The sequence below is a fragment of the Aspergillus glaucus genome, assembly GCF_001890805.1.
Source record: "Aspergillus glaucus CBS 516.65 unplaced genomic scaffold ASPGLscaffold_44, whole genome shotgun sequence".
Taxonomy (NCBI): Eukaryota; Fungi; Ascomycota; class Eurotiomycetes; order Eurotiales; family Aspergillaceae; genus Aspergillus; species Aspergillus glaucus.
The window spans coordinates 62,054-73,784 of NW_019170496.1; the positions used below are offsets into that span (position 1 = coordinate 62,054).

At 50.1% G+C, this 11,731-nt stretch overlaps 4 protein-coding genes across 4 annotated transcripts; 2 read left to right on the top strand and 2 right to left on the bottom strand.

The window, feature by feature from the left end:
* Window positions 1–154: 154 nt before the first annotated feature.
* Window positions 155–4,395, top strand: atg26 (UDP-glucose:sterol glycosyltransferase; the record flags this gene model as incomplete). Its single annotated transcript, XM_022541615.1, has 3 exons — window positions 155–1,414; window positions 1,474–4,050; window positions 4,105–4,395. 3 exons carry the CDS (start codon window positions 155–157, stop codon window positions 4,393–4,395), a joined length of 4,128 nt encoding a protein of 1,375 aa, XP_022395329.1.
* Window positions 4,396–4,984: 589 nt separating this feature from the next.
* ASPGLDRAFT_53480 (tubulin-binding prefolding complex subunit PAC10) lies at window positions 4,985–5,970 on the bottom strand. The gene is made up of 4 exons (XM_022547989.1): window positions 5,841–5,970; window positions 5,506–5,746; window positions 5,202–5,432; window positions 4,985–5,136 (listed from the first exon to the last, which is right to left on the bottom strand). Exons 1-4 carry the CDS (start codon window positions 5,861–5,863, stop codon window positions 5,029–5,031), a joined length of 603 nt encoding a protein of 200 aa, XP_022395330.1. The 5' UTR covers window positions 5,864–5,970; the 3' UTR covers window positions 4,985–5,028.
* Window positions 5,971–6,110: 140 nt separating this feature from the next.
* Window positions 6,111–7,215, top strand: ASPGLDRAFT_86412 (TMEM199/VMA12 family protein). The gene is made up of 2 exons (XM_022550385.1): window positions 6,111–6,434; window positions 6,494–7,215. The coding sequence occupies exons 1-2, from the start codon at window positions 6,177–6,179 to the stop codon at window positions 7,160–7,162; spliced, it is 927 nt and encodes a 308-aa protein (XP_022395331.1). The 5' UTR covers window positions 6,111–6,176; the 3' UTR covers window positions 7,163–7,215.
* A 1,736-nt stretch (window positions 7,216–8,951) lies between these two features.
* On the bottom strand, window positions 8,952–11,019 carry ASPGLDRAFT_53483 (allantoinase alX). Its single transcript, XM_022547990.1, has 2 exons — window positions 10,377–11,019; window positions 8,952–10,319 (listed from the first exon to the last, which is right to left on the bottom strand). The coding sequence occupies exons 1-2, from the start codon at window positions 10,887–10,889 to the stop codon at window positions 9,318–9,320; spliced, it is 1,515 nt and encodes a 504-aa protein (XP_022395332.1). The 5' UTR covers window positions 10,890–11,019; the 3' UTR covers window positions 8,952–9,317.
* Between the last annotated feature and the right edge of the window lie 712 nt (window positions 11,020–11,731).

Sequence of the window (11,731 nt, forward strand, 5' to 3'; positions counted from 1 at the left end):
CCGCTCAACTAACTCCCTTGGATCGTAGCCAACACCTGTTTGTGTCTGTCACCTGTCTACATCAGGACCTCTTTCGACTTGTACTATATCCATCTCTGCATATCCTCATTCACTTTTCTTTTTAATTATCCACCCTGACCACACTTCCTCCGCGATGGCGCTTCGGGACGATACGCAACGACGACTAGAGCAGCGGCTCAGTCCCGGCAAGAAATCGAAATCTACAACCCGTCTTTATTCGCATCCTTTACCGGAACGACTGAAACACGACGGCGACGATGCACAGGTTGACTTTACAGCTCCTCCTGGTGTTTCTGGGTCGAAAGATGGTCACATGCACTACATGCAACAGTCGATATTTTCTATGATTGCTGCTGTCGGTTCCAGGTCGGATTTCCACACACGGTTTGACGAATCGAGTGAGAGCGAAGGGGAAGGGGAAGAACGTCAGCAGAAAGACAGATCGTCTGATAGACGAAGGGAAGCCGGGATACCAGAGGAAGGGCCACAGAGTACATTGGAGGAGCGAGGGCGGAGTCATCGGAGAACGATATCGGAGAAAAAGCTCTGGAGTCCTCTTGAGAGACTGAATCTCAAGCACGGAGGAGGGAACATGTCTGCCAGTCAGACGGTGGGTTCGCATCGGATTACGCCACCCAGGCGACCCCGGAGTGCAACACCCAGAGCGGCCCCGGTACTTAGTCGGATGGTCGAAGCCAAAGCGCGCCTCGAGAAAACTCCGTCCACGGAACGTCCACAGCCCGAACCCGAAGAGAACACACAGAACGATGCCGAAGAGCAGTCTGCGTCGCTGCTGTCAACCCGTTTGATGGAAATGTTTGGCTTCCAGAAACCGGAGAAGGTGGTTGTCGAGTACGCCTGTGCTTTGCTGCAGAGCATGCTCTTACAAGGTTATATGTATGTCACCGAAGGACATATTTGCTTTTATGCCTACCTTCCCAAGAAGTCGACAGTTGCCATCAAATCCGGGTATCTCTACAAAAGTGGCAAGAAAAGCCCTAAGTATACCCGGTATTGGTTTTCATTGAAAGGAGACGTCCTCTCCTACTATGCAGACCCGTCGAATCTTTACTTCCCCAGCGGACACGTCGACTTGCGATATGGGATCTCCGCGTCGTTATCTGAAAAGGACAAAGGGAAAGAAACGAAGGACTTCCAAGTCACCACCGATCAGCGGACATACTACTTTAGGGCAGACAGCCCTGCTAGTGCCAAGGAATGGGTGAAAGCTCTCCAGAAAGTCATCTTCCGAACCCACAATGATGGCGACAGCGTCAAGGTGTCATTCCCAATTGAGAACGTAATAGACATCGAGGAGAGTCCTATGGCGGAGTTCGCGGAGACGCTGAAGATTCGAGTGCTCGACAGTGGTGACACATATGCAATCGACGAGGTATGTAACATTGACTCCCTTGGTAAAGCAATTGTTGTTCAGTGGCTAATAATTTGCAGTACTTCTTCACGTTCTTCGAGTTTGGCCAGGAAGCTTTCGAGTTCCTGAAAGGTCTGGCTAGTGAAGTGTCAAGCAACCGTGCTTCGCAGCTCCCATCACCCCAGCGAGGCCATGCCCGGAACAGATTGTCAATAGCCAGTGGGAGTGGACTCCCAGATTATGACCAAACTGGCAGGCGTCGGAGGAGCGTGAGTGGAAGTCATTTCAGCAGTGTCGGCCATGGCATACTAGACAAGTCCCCGCCAGTAAAACAACAGGACTCGTCTGGGATGCTTGGCAATTCTATCGACCAAGAGAGCGAGTCGCCTTTCTGGCACTCGAACACAGCGGAATCTGCAAGCCAGATCCTAAACCGCAGTGATGTCTTCCAAGCCCCTACGATACACAGCCTGGGAAGGAAGCCTTCTGATGCAGAGGGCGTTACTGCTCGTCGGTACTCTGATGATACAGCTCGTTTCACATCCCCACACGCCAGTCATTCATTCTCTCCAAGAAAGGACGATCTCGAAGCTCAGCACAACGGGATCGATCAAGCCGCACAGGATCCTTCCAAGGTCCAATCGTCTACTGCCTCTCTGAACGAGCTTGTGAAAGCTGGCGTCTATCCCCTCCAGCGCGCCGCAGGGCTTGCCGGATATCTAAGGACTCGATCAAAGGCGATGAGCAACCTTTTGGCAACAGAGTCGATGGGCTACCTTGAAAAGGTCTCTGGAATGTGGGTCGGTGGTGGAAGGCATTACGGCGAAAGTGAAGGAATTATCTCAGAGGACCAAGCTGTCGATCCCGAAGACAAGGAGGATGGCTGCAAATACGGTGATCGTTTCCGCGCTCATTTTGCCTTACCGCCGTCGGAAAAGCTCCAGGCTACCTATTATGCATATCTGCATAGGGTGCTCCCGCTTTATGGCAAAATCTACATTAGCCAGAAGAAGCTTTGCTTCCGCAGTCTTATTCCAGGCACTCGAACGAAGATGGTCTTGCCACTTAAGGATGTTGAGAATGTGGAGAAGGAGAAAGGGTTTAGATTCGGCTATCAGGGACTTGTGGTCATTATTCGGGGTCATGAGGAGCTTTTCTTTGAGTTCAACACGTCTGACTCTCGAGACGATTGTGCGGTGACCCTTCATCAGCATCTCGAGGCTGCCAAGTTCTTGATGGAATCTGGTATCCTTGCGGAGCAAGAACAAGACGAATCGGAGGCTGCACAGGCCGAGCATCTCATGCTACAGGAAGCTAGACTTGGTGGTGGTGGTGGTGGTGGTGCAGACGAGCTTGAATCGCGCGGTTCGCTAAACGGCTCTTCAGAGCTCAATCCGATTTTCGATGATCCTCGTGCATCGATAATTAACTTCAAGCCAACGGAGTCGTTGAGAATCACATGTTTGACCATTGGTTCTCGTGGAGACGTGCAGCCATATATTGCCTTGTGTAAGGGATTTATCGCAGAAGGGCACAGGCCCAAGATCGCAACGCACGCAGAGTTTGAGCCCTGGGTGAGGAAGCATGGGATTGACTTTGCTCCTGTTGATGGAGATCCAGCCGAGCTCATGCGCATTTGTGTGGAGAATGGGATGTTCACATATTCGTTCCTTAAAGAAGCATCGTCGAAGTTCCGAGGTTGGATTGATGATCTCCTGTCATCTGCGTGGACAAGTTGTCAGGACAGTGACCTTTTGATCGAATCCCCGAGCGCGATGGCGGGAATACACATTGCGGAAGCGCTCCAGATCCCTTACTTCCGTGCGTTCACTATGCCTTGGTCGAGAACACGGGCATATCCCCATGCGTTTGCTGTTCCGGAGAACAAGCTAGGCGGTGCTTACAACTACATCACGTACGTGATGTTCGATACCGTATTCTGGAAGGCGATTGCAGGGCAAGTGAACCGATGGAGGAACAACGAGCTCGGCTTAAAGGCAACTACTCTGGACAGGATGCAACCAAACAAGGTCCCGTTTCTCTACAATTATTCGCCGTCGGTTGTCGTGCCGCCTCTCGATTACCCTGATTGGATCCGCATTACTGGCTATTGGTTTCTCAGCGAAAGGTCCGATTGGACGCCACCAGCGGAGCTTACTGGATTCATTCAAAGTGCCCGTGCAGACGGCAAAAAGATAGTGTATATCGGATTCGGATCGATTGTCGTTTCAGACCCGCAAGCGCTGACGCGGACTGTCATAGAGTCTGTCCAGAAAGCTGATGTTCGCTGCATCCTTTCAAAGGGATGGTCAGATCGTCTTGGAGACCCTGGCAGCGTGAAAGTGGAAGTCCCTCTGCCACCTGAGATTTTTCAAATACAGGCTGCACCGCATGACTGGCTATTCTCGCAGATCGATGCTGCTGCCCATCATGGTGGAGCTGGGACGACTGGGGCAAGTTTGCGCGCTGGCGTTCCGACGATTATCAAGCCGTTCTTTGGGGACCAGTTCTTCTTTGGAACCCGGGTGGAGGACTTGGGTGTGGGAATTTGCATGAAGAAGTTGAACGTCAGCGTGTTCTCGAGGGCACTATGGGAGGCCACTCATAGTGAACGGATGATTGTCAAGGCCCGTGACTTGGGTGCACAGATCCGAAGCGTAAGTCTAGCCCCCTTTACTTTCTAATGAATGTTTGCTAATGCTGTTCTACAGGAAGATGGAGTTGGCACCGCCATCCAAGCCATCTACCGTGATCTCGAATACGCCAAAACCCTTGCCCGACAACGCTCGATTGCATCGTCCACACCCTTCTCACCGAAGCCATCTCCCAAGAATGCGGACGAGCCGGAGGCTAGTGACGATCTTGATGACATTGAAGAATGGACGTTTGTCGGCGATGACACGGACATTGATATCTCCAAGAGAGTGCGGGATAGAGCCATTTCCGACATTGATATGTTGCCTGGTCGGTTGCATGAAAACATTGGAGTTGGGGAGTCTTAGTTCTAGGACTTTCAATGACCGACTACTCACGAGATTGATTTACCTTATACGATGGACATAACGATTTACGACATGAACATTATGTTATCAGTTATTTCTTTTTCATCGGTTTTTCTTTTGTTTGGCAGGCCTAGATCTTTTGAACTTGAGCCTTGTTTTATCTCATTTCATATTGCATACAGAGCGAGCTGGGAGTTATGCGGCCCTCTTCTCTTCATTTTATCTTACAATCGCTGGATTCCGCTTTAATTGGGTGGTTATTACCAGCTCTGCAAGATTGATATTGACGCATGATGATGATGATGATGATGATTAATCGAGTTGATACATGGTGGTTTCATTTCCGTTTTCGATGGTACAGCAGTTATCTATAATTCATAATTGGAATCTTTCTCTTTCCTTTCCTCATGTTGTGTTGGCGTGCTTTGGTATGGCTATATACTTGTGTCAACATAGACGAATATATATCCACTATAGTGCTTTCATGGCCTTTGGATACAATAGAAACCCGATTTTGACAACTTATCCTGTGGAATGATTTGATCTTGTCTACGCTCGCCTTGCATAAAATGAATACACAAGAGGAAAGCAACCAAAGAAATGGATCTGAATTTGCGCCTATAATACACCAATCTAACCACCCGGCTTCTCAGGGTTATCATCACCTTTCCCATCTGCCTTATCTTTCCTCCGCTGCACAACATCCCAGTTGTACACACGAGCAGTCGCAACCTCCAGGGTCTAAAACCATCAATACAAGCCACAAAAACGCAAATCGAAAAGAATAAACGTGGACGTGGACATACCGTAATCTGCTCCCTCAAAAACTCCTGATCCTCCTCACAATTCGACAGCGACAGCTGCGCCGCAGAAAGTTTCTCTTGTAGCATCTCCTCTGCTTCACCAATGGGATAGGCCAGCATCACATTAGCGCCGAGCCAGAGGTACACTTCCTCAGTGTCAGCGGGCGAGATCGAAGCGCGGGCGTAGAGGGTATCGTTTAGTTCGAAGCTTGTGTCGAGGTTGGATTCGGTTGACTTTTCCCCTTCATCAGTATCCTGGCTTATTTGTCCATGGATTCCCATGTTGGCTGAGTGGGTGGTAACGTACCTCCCTCCTCATCTTCAAAAACCGAACCATCTCCAACGTCTTCTTGATATCGGGGATCTTGTCACGAAGGCCAACTGCGCGCCGTTGCGCGTTGACTTCCATGAACTGGTATTTGGAGATCATCTCCTGGAAGCGGCGCAGGGTGGGCTCGACATCTTCGCGGGAGGCGACGTATTCGGCGACGTTGTCGACGAAGGGGGCGACGGGGATTCCGCGGGGGTTGGTTTGAGCGGTTACTGTGCTAGTCGTTGTTAGATATCTGGTTTGTTTTGATATGGGGATGGCATGGGTGAGGAGGGAGGAGGGAGGAGGGGCAGTGATATTTTTTCGCTCACCTTGAGGTGGATTTGTCTGCCATTGTGATGGGATGGGGAGCCGGCAGACAGGCTCGACTCCAAGATCTATTGAATAGAGGGAATGGGAGGGAGAGCGAGAGGATAGAGAGGTGGAATGGTGAGGAGAGCGGCGACGAGCCATTCGGTGACAGCATCGCGTGGGGAGCTCTTTTTCCCGATCGGGAAAGGTTCCTTTCGACAAGTATCGGAGAGTATCAATTTCTCTTTACTATCACTATCACCGTGGCCTGCACTTTATAAATGTGCCAGAAATGAATTAATTGACCAGTCCTTCTATACCCCTTCTATTCTACCATCGCATTTGAGCCTCACAGCATGGTCCAACTCGTCATCACCACCCGCATCCTCTCCGCGATTGAGGCCATTCCAGAGTCTCGTCGCAAGGACCTCGACCTTCCGGACTCTTTGAATTTGAACTCTCCAATCTCTCATGAGCAATTGATTGGGTTATCGCGTTACCTGAAAAGCAATCCAGACGGCCACGATGGCGACAGCAACACCCCGACATCCTTGAACTCGCTCCTTCACGGGACGAAGGTCTACGTGCCTCCGCCGCCCAATAAGCCAGAACCTGTACGTTCTTGCTTCATCAAAGTAATCAAAAACTTTTGGCAATGTGCTAACGAATATAGACCCCCGAATACATCGCCCAAAAAGCCCGCCTCCTCGCCGCCGTCGAGGCAGACGCCTACAACCGCATGACCTCCTCAACCTCAACAACCAAAGGCCCATCACCAATCTTCACCTCCACGACACCCATCGTCTCCGCGATCCACGACCCAAACACCTCCGACACCTCCGGCAAAGACCCCTTAACCCCCTCCCTCGTCCTAAACATCTTCCTCTCCGTGCTCCTGACAGGATTCAGCACATACTGGGCACTGAGCAAATTCTCGACACCGGATATACTTACTTCGACTGTTGCGAGTGCGTGGAGGGGGAGGGATGTGCGTGGGGCGTCGGAGCCGGTGCGCGTGTTGTTGAGTCTTTTTGTGGCGCTGCTTGTTGGGTTGGCGGAGGTGATCATTTATGCTATTTATTTGGGGAAGGCGGAGGATGCGAGGGTTAAGGAGAAGAGGATGAGGGAGAGGAGGGAGGTTGTTGGGAGTGAGCGGGTTGGCGGGAGGTCTGAGGAGGCTGAGGCTGATGGTCAACAGATGGTGGATAAGGATGAGGAGAAGATTTGGGGTCGTGGTGCGAATGGAGGGTTACGGAGGAGAGTGAGGGAGAAATGGGAGGAGCAGGAGAAGGAGCAGGAGAAGGGGCAAGAAGGGAAGGGCGTGACTACCCAAGCAGAATAGAGAGTAGATATCTACTGGAATAAAAACAACGGAGCATACTATACCATCTCGTCACGTTGCGTAGCGTCCAATGGCTGTTTTCCCACGCATATATCCCCTCTAGATCATCGTTTTTACAGTATCTTGCGCTTTCGTACTTCAGTCGTTTGAATAAATAGTCTCCCGTTCAGCATGGAGTATAAATATCTGAATGTCACTATTGCTCAATTGGTCCAGAGACATCCTAAGAACTTCTCACCTGTCCATGATTGTAGATTGGAGACCAGATACATTTAGCATAGGCTCAGCACACCGAGAATGACATATTCAGGAATCCGCGTATATTGTAGGCATATATCCGTTTGTACTCAAACAGAATGCTTGCTCTTCTTGCAGCTATACGGAACGCTCTGGATAGATGCTTTCTTTATGCGATGATTGATAAATATGGCTATGTCACCTATCTGTATTTTAGTTCTCTGCATCAATATACCATCTTTCTTTATTATCATCTATATATCATCTAGCCTCTGGCATCGTTCCTTTGTACAACCCATCATTTTTCTATATATCTCATCGTCATAGGGCTTAGGGGGCGTTGTCCATTGCCAGCATCCAGTGCTATATAAAAGGACCGCAGTCCCGATAGCTACAATGCGAGATGGAAGCATTAAATGCTTAGTGAATTATTTTCAAGGACTTCCTTTAGTTAAACGCCCTGTTTTTAAACAGTTCCATGGAGTTAACAATGAATGAATTCCTGGATGCTGGTCTATATAAGAGCCCTTCTTTCCCACACTCTTCCTTCTTCTTTTCTCTTCTTTTCATACCCATAGTCCAATCCCTAGTGAGTTCCCAACAATCTTGAAGGAAAGATCCACCATCCAAGGGGACCTTTGACACCTGAAGCTTCAGTTCTTTCTAACAAGGTATGCTTTCCTGCTCCATTCCTTTCTATCTTCATTTCAACGAGTACTCGTACTAATAAATACTTCTCATAGATGCACTTCACCATGAAAATCATGGATACCGCCATCGTCCTCGCCGCTATCTCTATCGGTGCCTCGGCGAACACCACCCCCCCCAAGCGGAGGGATGGGCCCAGTTTTGCAGTGACACGAACTGCAGCGAAAATTGCGGAATTTCAGTTGCGATTGACAATCCGGACAGCTTGAGACAGGTCGGAAGGAAGTCGGTCAAGCTGCACGGGCTCTTTACCTTCGGAGCCAAAGCTCTTATCGCTTCGCCGGGCGAAACCTGCGACTGCGAGTCGAGCTGTATCGACGGGATTCCGGGGGAACAGGAGAGGTGCATCAATTTGGAGGAATACCCCGCGTATTCCTTCCGTTTCATTAAGGGCAGGTGCCCTGAAATAACTTGTTAGAGTGTGGTTGAGTTGGTTACTTCGGCTTTGGGCTGAATATTATGTCACCACTTGTACAGTGCAACGTGATGCTTTCGCAGTTGTTAAGAGTGCAAGCCAGCGTTGGACCAAGCCGGTCTCCGAATCCCCAGAACAGGCACTGGGCTGTATTTAACCCAGCTCATAATAAAGCGATTCGGATAAAAGGGTGCCCCCTCTTTCGATGTGATTTTGACACAGCGTTGCGGACCGCACTTGGAGGCAGCCAGGCGTTTTTTCTGTCTGAAGAAGTCTCTCCAGCTGAAATCGACGGCAAATACTCATGCGAAAATTGAAACCATACCATTTGTGGGTAGCCTATCTGCATCTATTGGATTTGTACTCGATTATGCAGCTGGTTAGGGTTGGGCCTGTCTTTATGGGAAGTCTGGTTATGTGACTAAAGGGGAATAAGTCGATGGGAGCATACGAGGGCGAGGCTTTGTCAATGGAAAGTCCTGTTAGTAAGCTCTATTTGACCCAGTTACTGAGTTGAACGAGAGATATTCCATAAAATGAAGCTATTAAATCTAATCTAAACAAAATACCTACGCTATGATCTATATGCTATCTGCCGAGTTATTAGCGATCATAACGAGAGTCATAACAAGGAGCCATAACCAAGATCATTATGTCGTCAAATCATGTCGAATGTCAAAGTGGTCGTCTCGAAAAGTTGACTGTAACTTTGTCAACAGTCCCGTCGATCGAATGGGACAAACGAAGGGAGAAAGAAAAGGAAATTAAGTAAAAAGAAACGAGGGGACGATAGGGTCAAACCCGTTTCTCCAACAGGAGACTACCCGAAGGAGTCTTGTTACTGAACCCCGCATCCCGACTGAACACCTTTTCACCGCGGAGCCAGGTTTCGCGGACCATACCGCGAAGGACACGACCCTGGTATGGCGAGCATTTGTTGCGGAAGAGCATGGTGTTGGGTTCGACGGTCCATTCAGCCGTGTCGTCGAATACGCAGATATCCGCGTCGTAGCCGGGGACCAAGTCACCCTTTCGTGATTGCAGACCGACCTGGGCGGCGGTGTTGGCGCAGCAGAGACGCACGATATCCTGGAGAGCACGTTTGGTGTTGGCGTCGTCGGGTGCGGCAGTAAGGCCCTTGCGACGGCTGAGTTCTGTCCAGAGGATGGGAAGGCCCAGGCCTACGGAAGAGATACCACCCCAGGCGGATAGAAAGCTGCCGTTGTGGGTGCTGTCAGCTTCTCCTGGGGGAATGTGCGCAGGAAGATGTTTGAGATCGGGTGTGCAGGGTGAGTGATCCGAGACAACGGTTTTGATGACGCCTTCGTCGTCCCCGTGACGTTCCAGTTCGGTCCAGAGAGCGTCCTGGTTGAGCTGAGAACGGATTGGTGGACAGCATTTGTGGCGCGTGTCTCCGTCGCGGATCTCCTCTGCGGCCAAGGAAAGATAGTGGAAGCAAGTTTCGGCTGTGATGGGGACGCCTTGGGAACGGGCCTTACGCAGTAGTGGAATGGCCTCCATGGCGGACAAGTGAACGATGTGCAGGTGAAGCTTGGGGGCGAGATGGGCCAGGGAAATGATCTCTGCGACGGCACCGGTCTCCCAGGAGGATGGTCTGGATGCCAGGAACGTTGAATATGCTTCGACAGGTCCGAATTCCTCATGTTGTGTCCCGTTTCCCTGGCATTTGTCGTGCGGTTGCATCTCCGCGTGGAACATGAGAGTGGTGGGTTCATCTGCTAATTCAATCATCGCCTTTTTGATATCCTCGGAAGTTACCATCGGGAACTCTTCGACCTAAGACGGGTAAGCTTGTGACACGCTAGGGACAAAGGAAGGGCAAGGTGCATTTACACCGCTGTCACATAGAAACCCTTTGAAGCCGCGAACGCCTTCATGGACAAGGGCCTTGAGCTCGGAAGCATTCCCAGGGATAATGCCGCCATAGAAGCCAACATCAACCCAGCACTTGCCCTCAGCCGCCTGGAGCTTCTCCTTAAAGGCGACAACAGTCGTTGTTGGCGGGATGGCATTTAGCGGCATATCAATGACAGTGGTGACACCTCCAAAGGCCGCAGCCTGAGTACCAGTATAGAAACCCTCCCATTCAGTACGACCGGGCTCGTTGAGGTGAACATGGGCATCGACCAAGCCGGGAAGCAGAACATGGGGCGAATAGTCGGTATACGGGGTTCCCTCGGGGAATTCGTTGGCGGGAATGACCGAGTCGAAGACAGCAGTGATCTTGCCAGTACGGCGAGAGATGACAATGGTGGCTGAAGTCAAACGGCCGGAAATCACAGCGCGCGACGAGGTTACGACGGCAATGGTGTCCATGGCGGTGGTTGTGGTTGTGGTTGAGGCCATAGCGAGTGTAGGCTGTAAGTGAAGAACAAAGAACGTATACAAGCAAGAAAACGAAGCGAAAGAAGGGATAAAGGGAAATAAAAGAAGAGAATTCTTGTACGCCACAGGAAAAGAAATCCAAAAGGAAAACGAGATAAGAGGCGACTTTATCTCGGGAGAACCATCGGTTATCGTTTTCTATCGGAGTCTGGAATTACTCGATGGCAACGGCGATTTTACTCGATCGAATCCACACCGCAATTGGATTGAACTTCATGCATAATTCCCTCGTATTCTCTACTGTTCTCATTACCAGGGGTATTACCTACTGAATCCAATCAAATATAGACAGAATTGTAGAAAAATTGGAGTTGAGATCTTGCCATGTCCACGTGACCATGACTCAGATAGCTTCAATACTACCCGTTTCGGAAATGTTGTGCCAGAGCAATTGACCGGCAATCGTAGGTTCTACTGTTTTGTCTTGTGATACCATGTTATCTTCGAGGTAACTGCCCAGAACCTGGCTGCGTCAGTCCTGTTGTCACATGATATCGTAATCCGGTCATCTGCTCTGACCTACCACCACCACCGCTCTTCCCATTTCACCACAATTCCATTCAGAGCTCCCAGATCGCCCCCAATAAACTGTCCCCCCCACCTGACACTCAATCCTGCATCTGGGATGATGTATCACCACTCAGCCTGCGTTTTGCATTGCATGGCGGGGGGAATTTTGCCCCGTGCCAACTGGTCTCTCAAACAAGCGTCAACAAGCGTCAACAAGCGTCAATCCAAGATCCTGCATCTTAAGGTGAGGCTGACAGAGCTTGGGCAATATTTATTCTGATATCCTCGCCTGC

Bases quoted from the DNA above. Each gene is read 5' to 3' on its own strand.
- ASPGLDRAFT_53480 (XM_022547989.1), bottom strand. From the start codon at position 5,863: ATGGCAGACAAATCCACCTCAAG. The intron at 5,747-5,840 runs GTGAGCGAAAAA...AACAACGACTAG, and splicing joins GCAGACAAATCCACCTCAAG to CACAGTAACCGCTCAAACCA. The intron at 5,433-5,505 runs GTACGTTACCAC...GAAGGGGAAAAG, and splicing joins TTTTGAAGATGAGGAGGGAG to TCAACCGAATCCAACCTCGA.
- ASPGLDRAFT_86412 (XM_022550385.1), top strand. From the start codon at position 6,177: ATGGTCCAACTCGTCATCACCACCCGCATCCTCTCCGCGATTGAGGCC. The intron at 6,435-6,493 runs GTACGTTCTTGC...TAACGAATATAG, and splicing joins CGCCCAATAAGCCAGAACCT to ACCCCCGAATACATCGCCCA.
- ASPGLDRAFT_53483 (XM_022547990.1), bottom strand. From the start codon at position 10,889: ATGGCCTCAACCACAACCACAACCACCGCCATGGACACCATTGCCGTC. The intron at 10,320-10,376 runs GTAAATGCACCT...TACCCGTCTTAG, and splicing joins GGTTTCTATGTGACAGCGGT to GTCGAAGAGTTCCCGATGGT.